The sequence below is a fragment of the Anguilla anguilla genome, chromosome 6 (assembly GCF_013347855.1).
Source record: "Anguilla anguilla isolate fAngAng1 chromosome 6, fAngAng1.pri, whole genome shotgun sequence".
NCBI lineage: Eukaryota > Metazoa > Chordata > Actinopteri > Anguilliformes > Anguillidae > Anguilla > Anguilla anguilla.
Window position 1 is genome coordinate 50,912,660 of NC_049206.1, and position 18,743 is coordinate 50,931,402.

General features: G+C 44.5%; 1 protein-coding gene across 9 annotated transcripts in view; it reads left to right on the forward strand.

The window, feature by feature from the left end:
* The window catches only part of lama2 (laminin, alpha 2), a 100,047-nt gene that overhangs the window by 79,052 nt on the left and 2,252 nt on the right, over positions 1-18,743 (forward strand). For 3 of the 9 annotated variants that reach the window (XM_035423835.1, XM_035423840.1, XM_035423843.1), the window contains 24 exons: positions 382-520; positions 1,467-1,569; positions 1,742-1,858; positions 2,222-2,404; positions 3,089-3,094; positions 3,588-3,742; positions 4,304-4,447; positions 5,088-5,221; positions 5,461-5,620; positions 5,728-5,852; positions 6,405-6,567; positions 6,930-7,074; positions 7,187-7,325; positions 8,588-8,599; positions 9,464-9,584; positions 10,218-10,394; positions 12,586-12,737; positions 13,201-13,377; positions 13,836-14,037; positions 14,745-14,894; positions 16,162-16,274; positions 16,779-16,968; positions 17,228-17,386; positions 17,659-17,812. In XM_035423835.1, coding sequence (XP_035279726.1) covers positions 382-520; positions 1,467-1,569; positions 1,742-1,858; positions 2,222-2,404; positions 3,089-3,094; positions 3,588-3,742; positions 4,304-4,447; positions 5,088-5,221; positions 5,461-5,620; positions 5,728-5,852; positions 6,405-6,567; positions 6,930-7,074; positions 7,187-7,325; positions 8,588-8,599; positions 9,464-9,584; positions 10,218-10,394; positions 12,586-12,737; positions 13,201-13,377; positions 13,836-14,037; positions 14,745-14,894; positions 16,162-16,274; positions 16,779-16,968; positions 17,228-17,386; positions 17,659-17,812 — 3,320 coding nt within the window. The remainder of the gene's footprint in view (positions 1-381; positions 521-1,466; positions 1,570-1,741; positions 1,859-2,221; positions 2,405-3,088; positions 3,095-3,587; positions 3,743-4,303; positions 4,448-5,087; positions 5,222-5,460; positions 5,621-5,727; positions 5,853-6,404; positions 6,568-6,929; positions 7,075-7,186; positions 7,326-8,587; positions 8,600-9,463; positions 9,585-10,217; positions 10,395-12,585; positions 12,738-13,200; positions 13,378-13,835; positions 14,038-14,744; positions 14,895-16,161; positions 16,275-16,778; positions 16,969-17,227; positions 17,387-17,658; positions 17,813-18,743) is intronic. The other 6 variants (XM_035423844.1, XM_035423837.1, XM_035423839.1 and 3 more) reach the window with 4 other exon arrangements.

Genomic DNA, 18,743 nt, shown 5'->3' on the forward strand with positions numbered 1-18,743 from the left:
AGGGTTTTTCCCTGAAAAATTTGAGAACAGTTCGTAGCATACCTTTCAAATATCATTTAGGATGTTCGTATAATTTGAACTGAAAATGAATTTTAAGTTCTCTGTCAAATCAAGAAATATTGGAAAAATTTAATAATTTCCCTTGTTTAATAAGCATTGTTTTAGTGTCTTTTAATAAATGTAATCATGTAATAATGATAATAGATTGACAGCTAGAATCTTGAAGTAACTGTAGTTGACAGAACATTTTGGCTGTTAGCTGCAGGAGATTCCAATGTATTAAAGACTTGAGCCATGCACATTTAATACAGGATTCAACTCCTGCAGTCCTGTAAAAACAAACCCACTTCACCCCCCCCCCCCCCCACCCCCCGCTTTCAGCATCCTGGCAGACGCGAAGAACTTGTCCTTTAACGCCACGGCGGCGTTCAACGCCTACACCAACATCAAGGACTTCATTGAAGAGGCGGAGAAAGTGGCCAAGCAGGCGAAGGCTCGAGGGACAGAGGCTCTGGAGTTGGTGAGTGTGTTCGCGCCCGCCCCCAACCGCCCCCTCTCCAGCTCACCCCACCCCCCAGCCCCCACCCCGCCCCTCCTTTACTGTCTGCTCAGGCAGAGTCTGCCTTTTACTCTTAATGTGCTGAACAGGGAAGACTTGCACTCCGAACATCGCGTTTCCTTATTCATTTCCATTTGTCTCGCTTCAGAGATCAAAGTCCCTGTGCTGTCTTTTTATTAGCATTACCCACCTCCCGCAGCATAAGCCAGATTAGCTGAGAGGAATCCTGGCTTTTTTTTGAGCGGGAGAGAGAGAGAGAGAGAGAGAGAGAGAAAGAGAGAGATTCAGACAAAGCAATATTCACAAAATATAATATAATATTCACCCTTCTGTAATCACGAACCTCCTCCAACAATGCCTTATTTTTACATTTGTGCAGATTGTGTTGTGTAATTTATTCCAAAGCACTAAAAACAGATGCAGATACAAAGCAATGAATAAGGAGAAACTCAAAGTATTGAGTAGTTATTGAAATTGTTTTCTGTATTTTTTAAAATCTTTGCCAGTGGTGCAATTATTTACTATTGAAGCAACCTGAGATGACATTTCAGTAGTACTAAAGTAGTTATTCAGTAGCACTGGCTGTAATTAATTATTAATAATAAACAAATACACTGTTTTTTTCTAGTATTAATGTATATTAAAATATATTATATTAGTGTTACTCAAAGGTTGCCAGATTGAGATTCATGTAAAGTCACATGTACAGGGCTGCTAAGTATTTCTAGTATTTCCATTTTGGTAGTGCCTTGCTGAAAGGTACAACGTCTGAAGTCTTGCCTGGGACTTGAGCCTGTCTCTTTCTGTTTAGAAACTCAGTTTCCTTACCTACTTGCCAGTGTTATAGTTTCCTCTCTTTGTACGTCTGCAGAACTCTATGGTACGTACTTGTGTTTCTATTGTGTAGGCATCCGGCCCAGAAGGCTCTTTAAAGGATCAGGCCAAAACCTCTCTCCAGAAGAGCTTCAGGCTGTGGAATGAAGCCATGAAATTAAACAATGAGGTGAAAGGTAAACCTGTTTGAGTATTTACACCGAGCTGCCAGTAACGCTGTGAAAAAAAAACAACACTGACAGCAAAATACTTCTTCTGCCGACCTTGGCGCTGACCCCCGCTGGAGCTCAAAGAAGGTGTTCCCAGGCTCAGGGGTTCCGCAGGCTCAGAGGATGCGTTGTGTTTCAGAGAACGGAGAGAGCGTGGGGGGCCTGCAGGCCAGGGTAAAGGCCGCCGAGATGAAGAACAAGGACTTACTGAAGGCCCTCAACGGCACCCTGGGAAAGCTGCAAGCCGTCCCGAGCGGTAAGGGCGAGCCTTTGAAGTACTCCTTCAAAGCTATGCTCTTTTAAAGAGAGAATTCTGTTTTTCTCTCTGTGATTGTAACATGTCTGTTGGAAGCGTAAGTGTCACATGTAATCAACATCAGAAGTTGTTTTTTTTCTCGCGTGCAGTGGGCAGCGCTTAGGTGAGTGTGAGTTTGTGCCCAAAACAGTCTGGCTCCTCGGGTAGCGATTGGTTGGCTGTATGGGGTTCGATGTGCCCATTTGGGACAGACTGGTGCAAGCAGTTCAGAACCTGTTCACAGGTTCCAAATGTCCCAGGCTGAAGCTACAGCGCTGTCACTGGTGCAGCACGACGCTCGCTAACAAATTATTTATCATTCAGACACGAGCGCAAAGCTGCAGGCGGCCAAAGACAAGGCCAGAGATGCCAACGCCACCGCCAACGATGTGCTGGCAAGACTCAAGGACATGAATCTCAACCTGATGGGTCTGCAGAAAAACTACAGTCAGCTGGAAGATGATGTGAAGAAGGCCAACAACATTATCCAGGATCCTGACAAGAACAGTGAGTGTCTGATGCCTGTTCCTCGTCTTCCGTGGCTGTTTCTATGTGCCCTTATATTTCAATATCATTATTTGGCACAGATGTCAACTTCAACTTGCTTTAGTTCAACGTTATCCTTAATCAGAGAACGTGAGGCTCTCTGAATTTGTATAGCTTTGCTTGTGATTTTAGATCGCAAAAATGATCAATTAAAAATGAATAATACACGTTCTTATAAGTGGTTCTTATGACTATGATTAGGCTAACCTTTTAGCATAGCATATTCACTGAATGTACAGCATCAGAGGTACTTTCCATTCACCATTCTGGTGCATGTAGACAGCATCATCATATCGGCCATAATGTTAGCCGATCAGCTCACTCTATCCTTAACAGCCAATACGAATAAGTTTGTTTTAGTCTGTTATTGGCCAGTGCTGATACGACCCCTTTATTGTGAATCTCCATCATGTCATTATATAACATAGCATACTGTTAAAAACTACGACATTTGCATTTTTTGTCTAAATTCTTCAATACTTCTTTTTGATATACTGGTTGACCTGAATTATTTTGGCTATTGTTTTTCAAATTTTACAAATGTATGTGTCATTTTGTGTTAGATAAATTAAGTGTGCTCAGAACTCCTCCTTACATTGTTTTATTTTGTCTCTCTGTTCACCATTTCCCCCCCAACATCATCAGCAATAAGTATGTATCCCTTTTTTACCTCCAGTGTATGCGTCAAGTCCATTTTCAAAGTTTCATGTGCTACAAAGCTTCTGCATGGTGATAGCGCTCACGTCAGCAATGCATGGGCAACAACTGAAGGAAAAGAAAGCTCTCTTTGTTTCCTCTGCAGTATTTATGTCTTTTGTTTCACTTCAACAGGATTACGGCTATCCTTTGAAAGCTTAACTAAGCCTGTTATTCTAATGTGTGCTTATGAAGATTATGCTAATTATGGATGCATTTCGAGTCATTAATTTATCTTTGTTAAATTGCTAATAACAGCTTTCCTTCCCTTTTTTACGTTAAATGCTCTTAAATGATTTGCTTGTGCGGCTTGTCTTAGCGTTGGTCACATGACCGGCAGGCTGAGGCGCAGAGTCCTGCCGCAGTCGCTGACGGCGTTTCTCGGTGCGGTCGCGCCACCCTCACGCGGTTTCCTCTTCCCTTTTGTTGCGTTCGCTCGTTTGCGTAGTCCACGCCGCCGGTGCCAAAGTGAAGGACCTGGAGGACGAGGCGGACCGGCTCCTGGAGAAGCTGAAGCCAATCAGGGCCTTCCAGGACGACCTGAAGAAGAACATCTCGCAGATCAAAGAGCTGATCAACCAGGCCCGGAAGCAGGCCAACTCAGTGAGCTCCCGCCCACCACTCTCCAGCTTCTCTGCTGCAGAGGAGACTGCGCTGCCGTAACTTTGAAAGCTGACAATTCGAGACTCCCAGAGTGGCCCAGTGCAGTCCTCGGGGGCAGTAACTGAGCGCCTCGGGTGGGAGATTTCACAGTGAAAACATGCTGAACGTGTTTCAGAGGACGGGTGCCCTAGTGTGCGCCCTCGCTAGCTGACCTTTGCAACAAGCAATGGGAGAGGCGTACAGTGACTGTGACCGTCTAAATTAGGCTAGTTAAAAATAGGGAACAGAACGTTTTAGACGTACCTCTATAATTAGTCACCAGTACATTTCAGGGACATTTCTTGAAAGTGAACAGGTTTGATTTGATTTGATGTGAACAGAGAATGTTCTTCTCGCAAGGTCCTTTCTCTTTCAGCGGTAACAAAGGACAGAGAATGAAAAGCTACCCCCGAAGCCATTTGGGAATTCTGAAACTTCATTCTGAATCTCATTTGAATGTTTATAAAGAATTATACCCTCTTGTCTCCGCTAAATGCAACACGCCCAATTATCTTCACACAGATTAAAGTGTCTGTCTCGTCCGGAGGGGACTGCATCCGTTCATACAGGCCAGAGATCAAGAAGGGGCGATACAACACCATCATCCTAAACGTGAAGACCGTCTATCCAGACAACCTGCTCTTTTACCTCGGAAGTGCCAAATACGTGAGTCTCAGTACATTTTTTGTTAATAAAATTTGTGTGTTGAAATATTTCAGCCCGCCACATTTTCACATTAAACTCTGTGCTTGGAACGTACCCAGATACGCACGAGAGAATGAATTGGCACAAGTACATATTTGTGTATAATGCTGCACGGCCTCATTTAGCAGTCCTGTGCCTGGTTTATTTTCTCTGCTACCTGGTACAGCCCTATTAATTACAAATTATTCTCCCCGCTGTAATTTCTTAAAACTGTCTGGTATGTAGCAATTACCTGAAATTCCAACTGAAAATAATAAAAGGTTATTATTTGAATAATGCGATCCCCCTTGAGGAGGTGTATAATATTCCTTTATGTACGGCAACCACGCCAATTAACGGAAAGTCGGAATGAAGCGATTTCATCTGGCTCCGTCGCTGATTTCCCTCGGGAAATCAGAATCCTGTTGCTCTCCTCGATTTACATGTGACTCCTAAGTCCTCCGCATTCTATTCTAATGTGGCGAGCTCCTCCGCTCTCTGTCTGTATCACGGGCCTGTATTATCACGGGCTCGGCCCTGTGAGAGGGCTGGTAATTCGCCGGTCAGCGTCGTCAATTAGGGCGCTCGTCTCCCTGCATAACATTCGCTCGTTTCTTCCCAGATCGACTTCCTGGCGATAGAGATGCGCAAGGGCAAGGTCAATTTCCTGTGGGACGTGGGCTCGGGGGTTGGCCGCGTGGAACACCCGGACCTGACCATCAACGACGGGAACTGGCACCGGATCGAAGCGTCGCGGTGAGGAGCGGAGAAACGGCTGCTTTCGGAATGGGTCTGCCCAAGAGCGCCCGACAAAGACTTTAGCGCCACTGCCTTTCTGTGTCACTTTGATCAAAACCTACTGTTGAGTAATAATGTAGCAAGCAGTCTCAGACCTCAAGCACAACCGTTCATTTTTCATCAGTATCCCCTCCTCAGTTGCATATTATCTGACCTTTGACCTATGCTTGATGAAAGGTCTTACTTCTCCCTCTCAGGATTGGTGTCAATGGCACCATCTCTGTCCACCCACTGGAAGGCCCGAGGGCTGGCATCATGCCCACGTCCAACAGTGCTACATCGCCCGCCGGCTACACCATCCTAGACGTGGACCAGAACGCTTACCTGTTTGTCGGTGGTATACTGGGCACTGTGAAGGTAGCTTCATTTCGTTTTTCGATTTTTGAAAGTATATTTTTCATAAGAATATTTTGAAAACATTTATGTGGATCTCAGTTATTAACAGACTTGTTTTTGGTTCGAAGAAAGCGGATGCGGTCAAAACAATCACGTTCTCTGGTTGCATGGGGGAAGCATATCTGGACAATAAACCCATCGGACTGTGGAACTACAGAGAAAGGGAAGGGGACTGCAAAGGTTGCGTTGTGAGGTACTTAGCGAGCTCCGTAACCATCAAGAATATCGAAATTCTCTGTTCCAATTCGTTATGTTTCCAGCAGAGATTCAGATTTCCCATAAAAAGATCAGTGTTTATATCAAGGGAATCTGTCTACTTCTGTTGGGAAATCACGGGTTTCCTGAATTAATCAGTAGCATTTGTAAACAGTTAACATACGCAAAATGCATGAAATTATCAGGAAGAAACAGCAGATGTGTTTTCATCAATATTAACTGCTCTCATTTGTCAAAATATAGTCACAATAAAGTCATTATTTTACATTTTGCCAAACTGTCCACCATTTTATGTAGCCAAATTGCTTTTATGAAGTCCACATGCAGGGGATGCATAAGCTCACACCAACAGAAACAGATTTTTCTTAAATAGATTCATCTAGTTTTCTAGGTGGTCGCCCAAAACGAGCACATCTTCTGAAATTCTTTAATGGGTAGATTTTGTTTTCAGTGTAATCGGGCTCGAGTAACGGGAAAGGGAAAATGGCAGGTTTGGGGGCTTGAACCGGCATCCTTTGTGTCCTTCCAGTCCTCAGCCCGCAGACAGCGAGGGCACGGTGCAGTATGACGGGGAGGGATACGCGGCCGTGAGCCGTCCGACGCGCTGGAACCCCAACGTCTCGACCGTCATGTTCAAGTTCCGCACCTTCTCCTCCAACTCCATGCTTATGTACTTGGCCACAAAGGACATGGTGAGTCCATTCAGTGGTTATATTTTCACAGAGCTTTCTTCAAAATACTGACTGCTCTTACGGCATATTTCTTTTTTAAACCACTCTTGATATAATCTCGATGGAATTTATCTCTAGAAATCATCTAGATAATGTAATGATAATGTAATGTTTTTGAGCTGATACTGCATACCTTTAAAGCTTTAGAAATGTATGAGCGTGCTTAGTAGATTTGGCCTGGATTAAGTTTCCATTCAGAGTTTTAATTTCTCTTTTTTTAAAACTTAAAAGCAAGTACATGTATTTTGGGATGACGATGCTCAGTTCTACCCCTTAATTTCTCTCCCTCTTCCACCACTCTCTCTCTCTGATCCGTGAGACAGAAGGACTTCATGAGTGCAGAGCTGATTGACGGACATGTGAAAGTCAGTTTCGACCTTGGCTCGGGAACGGGGTCCACCACCAGCGTCAAACGGCACAACGACGGCAGGTGGAAGTCCTTCACCATGGCCAGATTGAAGAAACACGGTTGGTTCTGGCATTTACCGGATCTCATAGCAACCCGATTCAGTTATTCAGTGTGTTCAGTTCAGTTCATTTTGGATATCGCTGATGTGAAAACCGAACGTACCCCCCGCAGCTACGGTGACCATCGTGGACATCGACTCCAACGAGGAGGAGAAGATGGAGGCGACGTCCCAGGGGGCGAGCACGGGGCTCAACCTCCGGGAGGACGAGAGGATCTATTTCGGGGGCCTGCCGACGCTCCGGAACGTCAGGTGCGGTGCTCGCGTCCCCGTCGCGCCGGGCGGGGGGGGGCGAGGGGAGCGGCTTATTGCGCGCGCGGCTGCTTAAACACGCGGGGGGGGGGGGGGGGGGGGGGGTTGGGGGTCCCGTGCGCGGGAGGGCGGGCGAGTCACACCGCCTCTGAGAATCAACCTCATTTCAGATGACATTTTGCACCGTTCGCCAGGAAGCCCCGCTGGGCCAGCTTTTACAGGTGTACGTCTGTTTTATCTCAACGTTACCCCTGACTTTTACAAATGCCAGGGCTGCTTTTTTTCCCCCCCCTCTCTTTTTCTCTGGCGCGAGCCTTTGTGCTGTCCTGATAAGAACGGTCTTAAACTGGAAACCGGCGATTAAATGGAATCCTTGAAATCTTCCTCCCCGCCGCCTTCCTGTGGTGCCGTCGCGTTTCTATGAATCGAAACGATTCTGTAATTTTCCTTGAATTGTTTGTCATTGTCCTACACGGGGCCTTGAATCCTTTCTGCATTTTGAGGTGGAGACACTTCAGAGCCCTTGCGTTCCTGTCAAGGAGCTTTTAATGACAAGAGGACCTTGTAAACTGAATGACAGGATTCCATTGTTTCTGCTTGCTCGGACACTTTCTGAGACCGATAATTGAACTCCCGTCTGACAGAAGATATATTGAATGCTGTCAGAGAAAGCACGATAAAAAAAGTGCATTTGACAGCTAGGAGCGGCTCAGAATTTGCCTGTATTAAACAAACACCCTTTCTATCACATTTACCCAGAAGAGAATGGTGAGCAGCGATAGCGCGGTTAGTTTTTCACCCAAAAATCTACATTTTTATCGGAAAAGTTATAAGTTGATAAAAGGAAATTTTAAACCAACATTATTATTTGATGAATTATGTGACATTTACAGCAGAACAGGGTAGGAACTGAACGTGTATTTAAAAAAAGACCAAAATTTCAACAACAAAAAAATGGACACAAAGTTTTTGCACAGCAGAGACAAAGTTCTTTCATAACTGTTTGATTAGTCATCCTGGTCTTCATAAGGTCATGGCCAAATACACAATGACATAATAGTTTTAACTGAAAAAGTTCACAATTTTTTCATGTAGTGGTTAACTGTCAAATGTAATTTATTGTATGATCAATGAATTGGTCGATGGTTAAATCATATCTAAACCTGTTAATTTTTTGGCATATGCAATATCATATCAGAGGTATGCTTGTTCCATTTTGTGTTATGGTTTTAAGAATTAATACTCATCTCTTGTTCTTACAGTATCAAAGCCAGGTAAATTGCATATTAATGTATTTATTACTTTTTTGCATGCATTTACTGTATATCACTGTGCTGGTCTGATCAAATTGCAGTATTTCTGTTTCTGAAGCTTTCAGAGGTGGTAATGCATTTTTTTATTTTTTTATTTTAGGTCATTGCTCCTAGGTGCTTAAATGCTAAATGCACTGGTCCACAGAATTCTAAGGGAACAGGACTTGGGCCTCTGATTCAGTAGAGTCCCTATGGTCTTAATGTTCAGTGAGGAATTAAAATCGTTACTTATTTTAATTTCTTACTCATTATACATTTTCTGTCTCTAAATGGAAATGTGTCTGAAAAAGTAAAAAGCAGCACTTGGTTAATTTAGTTACTCACATTCAGTGGCTTTTAAAGAGGGTTTATTAGATTTGCTGAATTGAGAAATCCCTCTTTTGCCATGAAAAGGGTGAAGCAACTCACTGAGAAGAAAGGTATCTTATTCTAAAGGCACGGTAAAATTGCCAGCGTTCATTTATCTCTTACACAGTTATGAGTCCAGGAGGGATTAAATGTACTCTTTTCAGAGTAAACTCATTCAAAGATTATTTAACATTGAACACTTTACAGCAGAGTGTTTATGTATTCATATATTCTGCAGGCCAGGGTAACATTAGCTTCCATTCTTTTATTTAGCGGTTGTTGCTATTTTCGCCTTTTATTGCTTTGATTGCATGTCTGACTGCCAAGCTCATAAGGTTTTAAAGCTTTTTTTTTTCAAATTGACATGCAGCTAACTTAAAACCTCCGAAAAGCTGTTTAAAATAATAAACTGTGAAAAACAACCATATGCTACGAACGACCTATAAATTAAAAGTTTGTCCTCCTGTTTGCTTTCAGGCCGGAGGTGACTTTGAAGAAGTTTGCGGGCTGTATGAAAGATATAGAAGTTTCCAGAACGCCGTACAATTTGCTAAGCAGTTCGGACTACACGGGCTTGACAAAAGGCTGCTCTATAGAGGTGAGCCCATCATCGCCTTGTGTCATCATCACTATTTCTTCTTCATGGTTCCCATTTCATGGAGCAGTTTTACTTATTTATAGCTTTTATAGCTTCAGGCGTTGCAGTGGAATATTTCCTTCGGCTGGGACTTTACTAGTTGATACAGTATGAATGAAGAATGGGAAATGGAGGAAATGGTTAAACAGAATAAGAAAAAGAGTACGCAAGGGGGAAAAAAATTGCATGTTATATTTTAAACAGCAAAAGTAAGAGAGCAGTGTAATATTTGCCATTATAGGTCCAATGTCCATTTCCCTGGGTGTTAGGTTGTGAGGTAAAAGAGAAAAATAGCAGTAGAATGTAATTAATTGTACAAACTGCAACGCTGGCCAGTGTGTTAGTGTAGCTAATAATTTACACTGTAATAAATGCCATATTTTTTCATTAGTCATCCTACTATAAGTATTACATCCAGTACCATAAAAAGCAAAGGAGAAACATCTGAAGTGTTGTGTGCCTCATTAAAATCCCAGATTTATTTAAAATGTTTTCCCTCTTTTTTGTAAAACGTGTACAGAACCACCTAAATTACAAAATCATTTTGGAATTCAGCTTTCAGTCTGCATCATACCAGCTCTGTTCTCCCCACAGAACCTTCACACAGTTAGCTTCCCCAAGCCAGGATTTATGGAGCTGAAGCCCATGTCTTTCGACGTTGGCACGGAGATAACGTTGTCCTTCAGCACCAAGAGCGACAAAGGCATCATCCTCTTCGGCAGCGGGGGGGTCCCGGAACACCCCAGGAGGAAGCGCAGGCAGACGGGAGAGGTGAGTGAACCCCCCCACCCCCATCCCCCCAACACCACCACCACCCCCACCCCCGCAAGCTGCTTCATGACCTCCCCGCCACCACATTTCCTGTTTACGCGTTCGCCATGTACCTCAGCGGTAAACATTTTGTGTAAAAACCTCAAGTTGACCTCGCGCCGTTAAACCACCGAACGTTTCGAAGCAATAAATCTCTGGAATGCAATCCGTCTCTTTCCAGACGTGCGTTTTTGATTTGTTTAATTGATTCGGGAATGCTGCGTGCGACCACGCAGTCTCCGAACCCAGACAGGGCGCGTTCGCAATCAAGCGGTGCTATTCGAGAGATGTCATTTCCACAGAAGAACGGCGAAAGAAAGTTATCTCACTTGCGTGCTAATAATTGCCGAGGCCCCCGCAGCAAACAATGCTGATCATTATTTCTGAAGGAGAGGGGCTGTGGGTTTTGTGATCGTTTTAATTAAAATCTGACTTTTTACATCTCTGTTAGCGCTGCCTTCATCTCCTCCTGTCCTGGGTCTCCCGGGTGCTGTAGGGCACCACATCAATTAGATCCACAGGCTGAAGGAAATGATAGTGGATTTAACCTCTAACATTCATCTGGAGTACCTTCAGTAAAAATAGATTATACGGCAGCGCAATGATGGATCGTGTCCAATTTGCGATAACCCTGGGGAAAGGTCCGGACCATCACCTTTGAAAATCATTATCGCCCATAAATTAAGTGGATGTCATTTCGAGCGAAGACAGTTTGGTCCCTCGTTTTGCTGTCCCTGCCATTCATTTCGCCAATTTGTGCTGGGGAGTGAGAGAGAGAGAGAGAGAGAGAGAGAGAGAGAGAGAGAGGCAGCGCGTGCCGCCTGCGACTGGCTCGGTGGCACCCCGACAGGCTCTTCACTTTCGGTGCCGAAAGTTTCTGCCCGTGCATGCGATTCCGCAATTCTGCATGGGGCGAAGGATGTGCCTGCAGTCTCCCCGGGATGATTACTGGGAATTTAATCAGGACGAGAGTGCTCATAAATGTCAGGGATATGATTGTAGCGCCACTCGTGCTCATAAAGGTTCGGGCCTTAAAGAAACTGCAGACCGGAGCAGAATCGCACCAAACGCAGCCCTCTAGTAAATCACGTTTTGTTAATGAGATGTCAAGCTGAAAGTGAGCACTGCTTTAGTACAGGAGTAATTCTCGCTCCGAGACATTATTGGTAAAAACCCTTTGAATTCACTGTAAAAGCTTGCAGAAAATATTGATTGCTTGCATATGTATATAGGACCATGAGTAGCTAGGATTCCGTAAGAATGTTGCAGCTTACTGTATGATCATATAAATATATGAAATAGTTGTATCCCTTGCATTGATCGAGGCCTGTTTATACACATATACCAATTACAGTGCATTTTCTGGAACTGTTGACTTTAAAAGGTTGAGTTTAAATGCCCGATCAGCACAGCTTCTTTACGATAAGACGGTTGCTTCAGGATTAGTATGCATACTGCATCGCCTCAATGCTGAATACCCAGCAAACGTATTGTGCCAGGACTCTCGGATGTTCCCGCAGAGACTGGAAAAACATCAATTCACAATTCAGTTCAATGTTCTGGGGAGGGTCAGCATACTCTATGAAAGACAGCAGGCAGAAACTATGCTGTCACCTTGGATGTTGTAAACGTGGATGGCCGGTGCCAAGGTGAAGGAGTGATGGTATCAACCGGGATGCTTTTACTGAACACGGTGTTTATCGAACTATGTAATTGACTTCCTGCCTTACGCTCTGCGGTCACATCTCGCACGGGTACGGTGCTCGGTGCAGAACTGAGCTCTCACATGCGGTGAGATGCATGGTCACAACGGGGCACGTGCGCGTGTCACACACGTGTCACACACGTGTCAAACACGCGTTCTCCGTTTATGACTTGTCCCCTGTGCATGTCTATGGGGAGTTATTTTTCACCACCGTTTGTGTGTTTTACTCCCCAATGGGGAATTTTTACCACGCTTGCTGGTTTGAGGCCCACTTTTCTTCTCTTTCTCTGTAACGCATCTTTGTGACAGTTCTCTGCAAAAGGCGCGATACAAAATTTATGGAATTGAATTGAATTGAATTTAATTACAATTATGGCAGTTGTCGTGGCATTTTGGTCCCCCTGTCCTTCATCATGTGTCTTTATCCCTCCTCCTCCTCCTCCTCAGCCCTTCCTGTCGGTGCTCCTGAACAAGGGGGCCCTGGAGGTGCTGGTGTTCTCGGGGAGCCACAACCCCCGCCGTGTGATCCGCAGGGCGGAGGACGGGATCCTGCACGACGGCCGCGAGCACTCGCTGCGCATCGAGAGGCTGAGCAGCAGGTGAGATTCCCGCCGCTTCGCCGCGTACGATCTTCCACCAACGGGGGAGCGCTGCACGGCCTCGACCGCTTCAACAGAACTGAACAGAACCACGTTGGCCAGCGGTTATCGAACCTTATGAAGCCAGGAGGACTCAATTAACACATTTTCTGTGCCCTACTAAAAGTGTAGACCAACACATGTCCATGTATGGCATTAAAATGTTAATGAATGTAACAGAATTACATGCGCCATGCATTCAACTGCTCTGTGCTTACTTTGGCTGGTGTGAATGCAGTGGACCTGTGTATGTTTTTTTTTCACAATGCACCTCAACTCCTATCACGATTCTTCTGAGGATTTAAACCCACTGGCCCAGGGGATTATCTGTCTCTTGAATCTCACTTTACATAGAGTGGAAGCCTGCAGAGGAGGATCTGTCTCTTACAGAAAAAGTGTATGACCGCTGTGTTTCTTTTTGCAGGATTCTGACAGTGCAGGTGGACGAGGAGAACAAGTTGGACCAGGCGCTGCCTAATGACCACCCCATCGGCCTCAAGAGGCTGTTCATCGGGGGAATCCCGCCAGACGTGGCAACCCGCACGCAGAGGACCAACGTCCCATTCGAGGGCTGCATCTGGAACCTGGTCATCAACAGGATGTCAGTCGGTCAACTGTCGTTACTACACTAGTTCTGTATTGCCTACATGCACTTTAATATGCGGTAACAAAAGGTCTTGCAGTGTTGTGGAAAAATTGTGAGCATATTTTTTTCTTATCCCAGCAAGATCATGATCTTTTTCAGACATGTGCTAATAGTGAAACGCCCAGCTTAAAACCATCGGCCATCGTTGCCCTCACAAGATACAATTACGAGAAAAAAATGGGATTTTCTTTTTTTTTTTTTACGTGATGAGCAGACTTGCGGAAATCACTGTTATTAGAGTTACGACTCCATTCCAGCAGAATGAACGCAATTGACCCGTATTTAAATCGGTTTAATGGAGCTGTCTTCTGTGATAGCCATTTTCATAATTCAGATTATTACATCAGTAACCGACCGCCTGCCGACGTCATCGCGTTTTTATTCGCCTTCTTCTTTCTTTTTTTTTCCCGCAGCCCCACCGATTTCTCGCAGCCGGTGTCATTCGAGAACGCAGAAATCGGGCAGTGCCCGGACTTGGCCCCTCCCCCTCCCCCTCCCCTGCCCCCTAGACCCGTCCCCAAGGAGGAGAAGCCGGTGGGGCCGACCAAAACGGAGGACGTGTCCAGGCCGCAGCCCGCCGGACCAACTGCCGGGCAGCTTCCGACACCCCCTGGCGTACGTTCTGACTGTTTGGGGGGTGGGGGGGGGCGTCCTCGCTGCTGCCACGGGGGTCTGACCTTCCTCAGCTCCAGCCTGACACCCGTCCAGCGGCGAGTCCCCTGCGCATCTTAATGCGTCGGAGGGAGAAGAGATGGCATCGCAATAATGAATAACCCTTTTCTCGCTCCATTAGCCCTGCTCGCCCAGGCTTGTGGCAAAACCGCTAGAAAATAAGAGCGGGGGGGGGGTTTCTCGGTACTTCCGCCGCGGCGGCGCTCATTACACCGACCGCCTCTCACCCGTGACTGCCCGGAGACCTCCGCGCCTCTCGTCTGTCCGCGGCATCAAGCGGCGAGCTCGCTCGTCTCGCCTTTCTCTCCTTCTCTCTGCAGCTCCCTGGTGATGCATCTTTAAAGGATGCATCTTCATTCGTAGCTACGTGAGGCGAAAAGTAGCATGCCCAGAGCCTTTCAGTTTGATGAGTTTTTAATTATTTTAGCTTGTGCCTTGCCAGGGAATTTTTTTCCCACACTGCTCTCTCTTGTTAAGGTCTCCATTCACGATGTGACTGTATTACAGTATATGTAAGGTATGTGTGCTGTAATACAGTTCTTTGGGCACTGTCTGTGCTGTGAATGTTAGCTCTGCGGCTTTTTTGCCAGGTCGCCTGCATGTCACTGTGCTTTGCCTTCACGTCGCACTTCGCTTCTTTCGCTCCATAGGACGTCCTGCCAGCTGGGGTCGGGAGCCCTGCCCCGCCTACTCTCGCTGCCTCGTCTGTTAGCGCTGCTCCGCCCACTCTCGCTGCCCCGCCCTCTATCCCCGCCCCGCCTGCTAGCGCTGTCCCGTCAGCTGACCTGAATTCCACGCTGGTACCTCTCTCTTTCCCGAAAGATACTTGTGTGTTCCGGACCTTTCCCCCTTGTGCTCCCATTTTGTTTTTTTACTTGTTTGGTCTCCCCTATTAATTCAGTACTGACAGGCTTTGTATTGAGTGAGCATCACTACTGCTACCAGCTACTATCTGGTAGTACTTGCTAGTAACTACTCACGACGGCATTGCTGTTCTAAGCCAACTTGATTATCTTTTACACAAAAACAGAATAACATTTCTATTATTTTTAGTGAGGTGAGACAGAGGTTAGGCTGTTATACAATAACACAATTAGCCTTCATTTATTGCCATCAATGACTTACATAAATATTTGTTTTATAATGTCAGTGGCATATAAAAGCAGACTAATAAAAATTGTGACTGATTTATTTTGATTAGATTTTGCAATGCATTTAATTACCTTCTTAAATATAGCTAATGTACAATAGTAGTAAACAATAGTACTGCTCATCAGGTAGGAACAGTAGCTGAAGAGGACCATTCTGACTGTTGAGGATGTTGAATGACTAAATCACTTATTTCCCGGATGTGTGCATTCTCTGTATGTGTGTTAGTCTTTATGCTTTTAAACTGCCTCGGTGTAGATGCACTCTTGGGGCACGGTATAATTGAAAAAGAGATGTGACGTCTGTTATTCAGTATTGCACATCGTCTGACCTTAAATCTAATTTCCACTTGACCAGGCTAAGAGCTCTAAAAGGTGGGAAATGGAACACCTAATATGCCCCTATTGGTAATCCATCCTAATTCAGATTTACATGGTTGCCCATCTCAAAGATATTTATTGAGTGCAATGTGTGTGAGAGCCTGCAAGTCAGGATTCGACCCATAAAATTTTAAGGACACGCACAAGACATGTTTGACAAGGACAGCTTGACACAAAGAACGTGTTTTTAACTAGAATAAAAAATGTATTTTGATAAAGACTGAACATTTTGCCTCATGCAAGTGTGTTCGAACTACCACTAAGCTCGAACCGACAAGAGATCCATGTGTTTCACAATAGCGCCATCTATCGACAATACTCAGAATAATGCTAGAGATAAAAGATTGTTTTTCGACTCTGCGAGTGAAGCATTTTGTGAATGATTGCATGGTTGGAAAAAAGATATTAATGTAAAGGATAACAATTTACAATAGAATTTCGACAGGATTTAATAAGTGTGTATTTCTAATGTGTGTGTTTATGAGAATATGCTAACATTGAGGTGAACTGGTTTGTTTTGCTTGGTTGAAATCCTCAGATCTCCTGTGCTACTGAAGCCAGCCCTGTGGTGTTGGAGAAGGCAATACAATTTGGTCTGTTAAGAAACAGTCACGTCGCTATGGCCTTCGATGATACAAAGGTCAAAAACAGGTATACGATTACAATTTCATCACACAGCAATATAACATATTACCTTCTGGATTCATGTTTTAAAAGACAAAGTTCTTAATAGGTATTAGATTCTTAATTCTGGAAAATGCCTTTGCAGTCGTTTACAGGTAGACTTACCAGAGACTAGCATTGTACAATACAGTGGTAATAGCATCTGTGGGTATCTGTACACGCTGGCTGACACAGTTATGCTTACTATATTCTAGTTTTAATTGTTTCTCTGCATTTTCTCTGTTCTCTGTATTTTATATTTGCTCATGTTTTTGTTAATGTGGTGACTTTTCGAGTATGTTGTGGAGTTTACATGACAGTTGACATTACGTGGTTTGGAGAAGACCACATACTCTGCGCTTGATAGCGAGAATGAGTGCTGATAAATACGATTAGTCGTTTCAAATTGGGGAGAAAAAGGGGAGGAGCACAATAAGGAAGAAACGCAGCAACTTAGCATCCAGCACGCCCCTGTGTCTTACCTTCCCACAGGCTGATCATTGAGTTTGAGCTGCGTACGGAGGCGGAGTCGGGCCTGGTGTTCTACATGGCCCGGATAAACCACGCTGACTTCGCCACCATCCAGGTGAAGGAGGGCATGGCCCACCTGGCCTTCGACCTGGGCAGCGGGAACACCTCAGTCCACGTCCCTCGCGTCATCAACGACGGGAAGTGGCACAAGGTCAGCGCTCACTTCCTGTCTCCTACCATAAAAAATTACGGAACTCTACACACTTACTGTGCATTTCCACAGGATTATATTTAAACTAGACTGCCAGTGAAGAACTTCACCGTTGCTCATTCGTAAACATTTTTCTATATGTCGCTATTGTTCTTATTGTGTTTATATTCTACACCTGAGAGATGAAGGTAAATTTCCATTAAAGCTTTAATGGACAACAGAAACATCTTTCCTGTTCTATTCAATCCTTCCTTGACAGATTCGGGTGATGAGAGAAAAGCAGAGGGGGGTACTGATCATCGACAATCGATACTCCAAGCAGACCACCAGCCCCAAAAAGGCAGACATCCTCGATGTGGTCGGGATGCTCTACATCGGAGGCCTTCCTGTCAATTACACAACGAAAAGGATTGGCCCGGTAAGATTAGTCTGTCAATCACACGCCCACTTCCTACAGTGCAATCTGTTGTGTTATTTAGCGATTATACAAGTATTTTAATTTTGAATCATTGTGCCAAGTTTACATAGATGCAGAAGTAATGCTCATACTAATCATACAAATTGTAAATTAACATTGGAAATGTGTTGGTCTGATACAGATAATTCTTAATTTTAACATAATTTTGTACTTATTTATAAACAAAGTTATAGCCATTTGTGGCGGAGTTGTAACCCTCTTGTCTTGAACAGGTGCTGTACAGCATTAATGGCTGTATTAGGAATTTCAAAATGTTGGGTTCCCTGTTGGACATGGATAACCCCACATCCAGCTACCATGTTGGCTCCTGCTTTGTCAACCCTCAGAAAGGGACATACTTCAGTGGCACTGGATATGCAAAAGCAGGTATTGCAACACTATACCACTGTCTAAAAATGCAGCCAAGCACCTATTGTCCATCAGTACAGAACAACATTTAAGTTCGTTTTTACAAATTTTATGAAGCTGTGCTACTTATGAGTTGTTATAGTCTAGTTGGTGTGCGTCCCTACTCCCTACAAACAGTGTCTGACTATGGAAAGTCAACAGGTATTTTCTGTAGTAGCATGTGTTTAGGACCTTGAGTTTTTCTAAAGCACATGGTACAGAGCCCTCAACTCAACCCCATCCAACACCTTTGGGATCAATTGGAAAGCCAACTGTGAGCCAGGCCTAATCACCCAAACAGTACGCAACCTCACTAATGCTCTTCCGGAAAATCCCTTCAGCAATGGTCCAACATCTAGTATAAAGCCTTCCCAGAAGAGTGGAGGTTGTTATAGCAGCAAAGGGTGGACCAACTCCATATTAATACCCATAATTTTGGATGAGGTGTTTGATGTCAGGTGTCCATATACTTTTGGCCATGTAGATTATGAAGGAACTGGTCTGCAGACATTATGATGAGTCAACAGCTGGCACAGAACGGACTAGCCATTTCCCCAAACTCACAGGAGCTATTAAAAGGATTTTAAAGCATTGTCCTAGTAGGAAGTTATACTGCACGGCCTTTCTAAGAAACACAGCCATGAAGAAAGGTTCAAACCTACACAATTAAACTTCCACCTGAACCATGGTAACCGATATCGACCAGATGCTGTGTTGTACCATTCAAGTTCCTCAGTTTCAATTTCAGATGTGTGGACATGGAAGTGGTAATTTCATAAAACAGTGCTCGTCTTGCACAGCTCAGGGAATTACTGTGTCACCAGAGTTTATTGGCACATCTCACGTTAATGGTGGAATACGACAAGAGCCTTGTTGAAATTATCTGTTTTAAGGGCAAAGAAATCAGAAT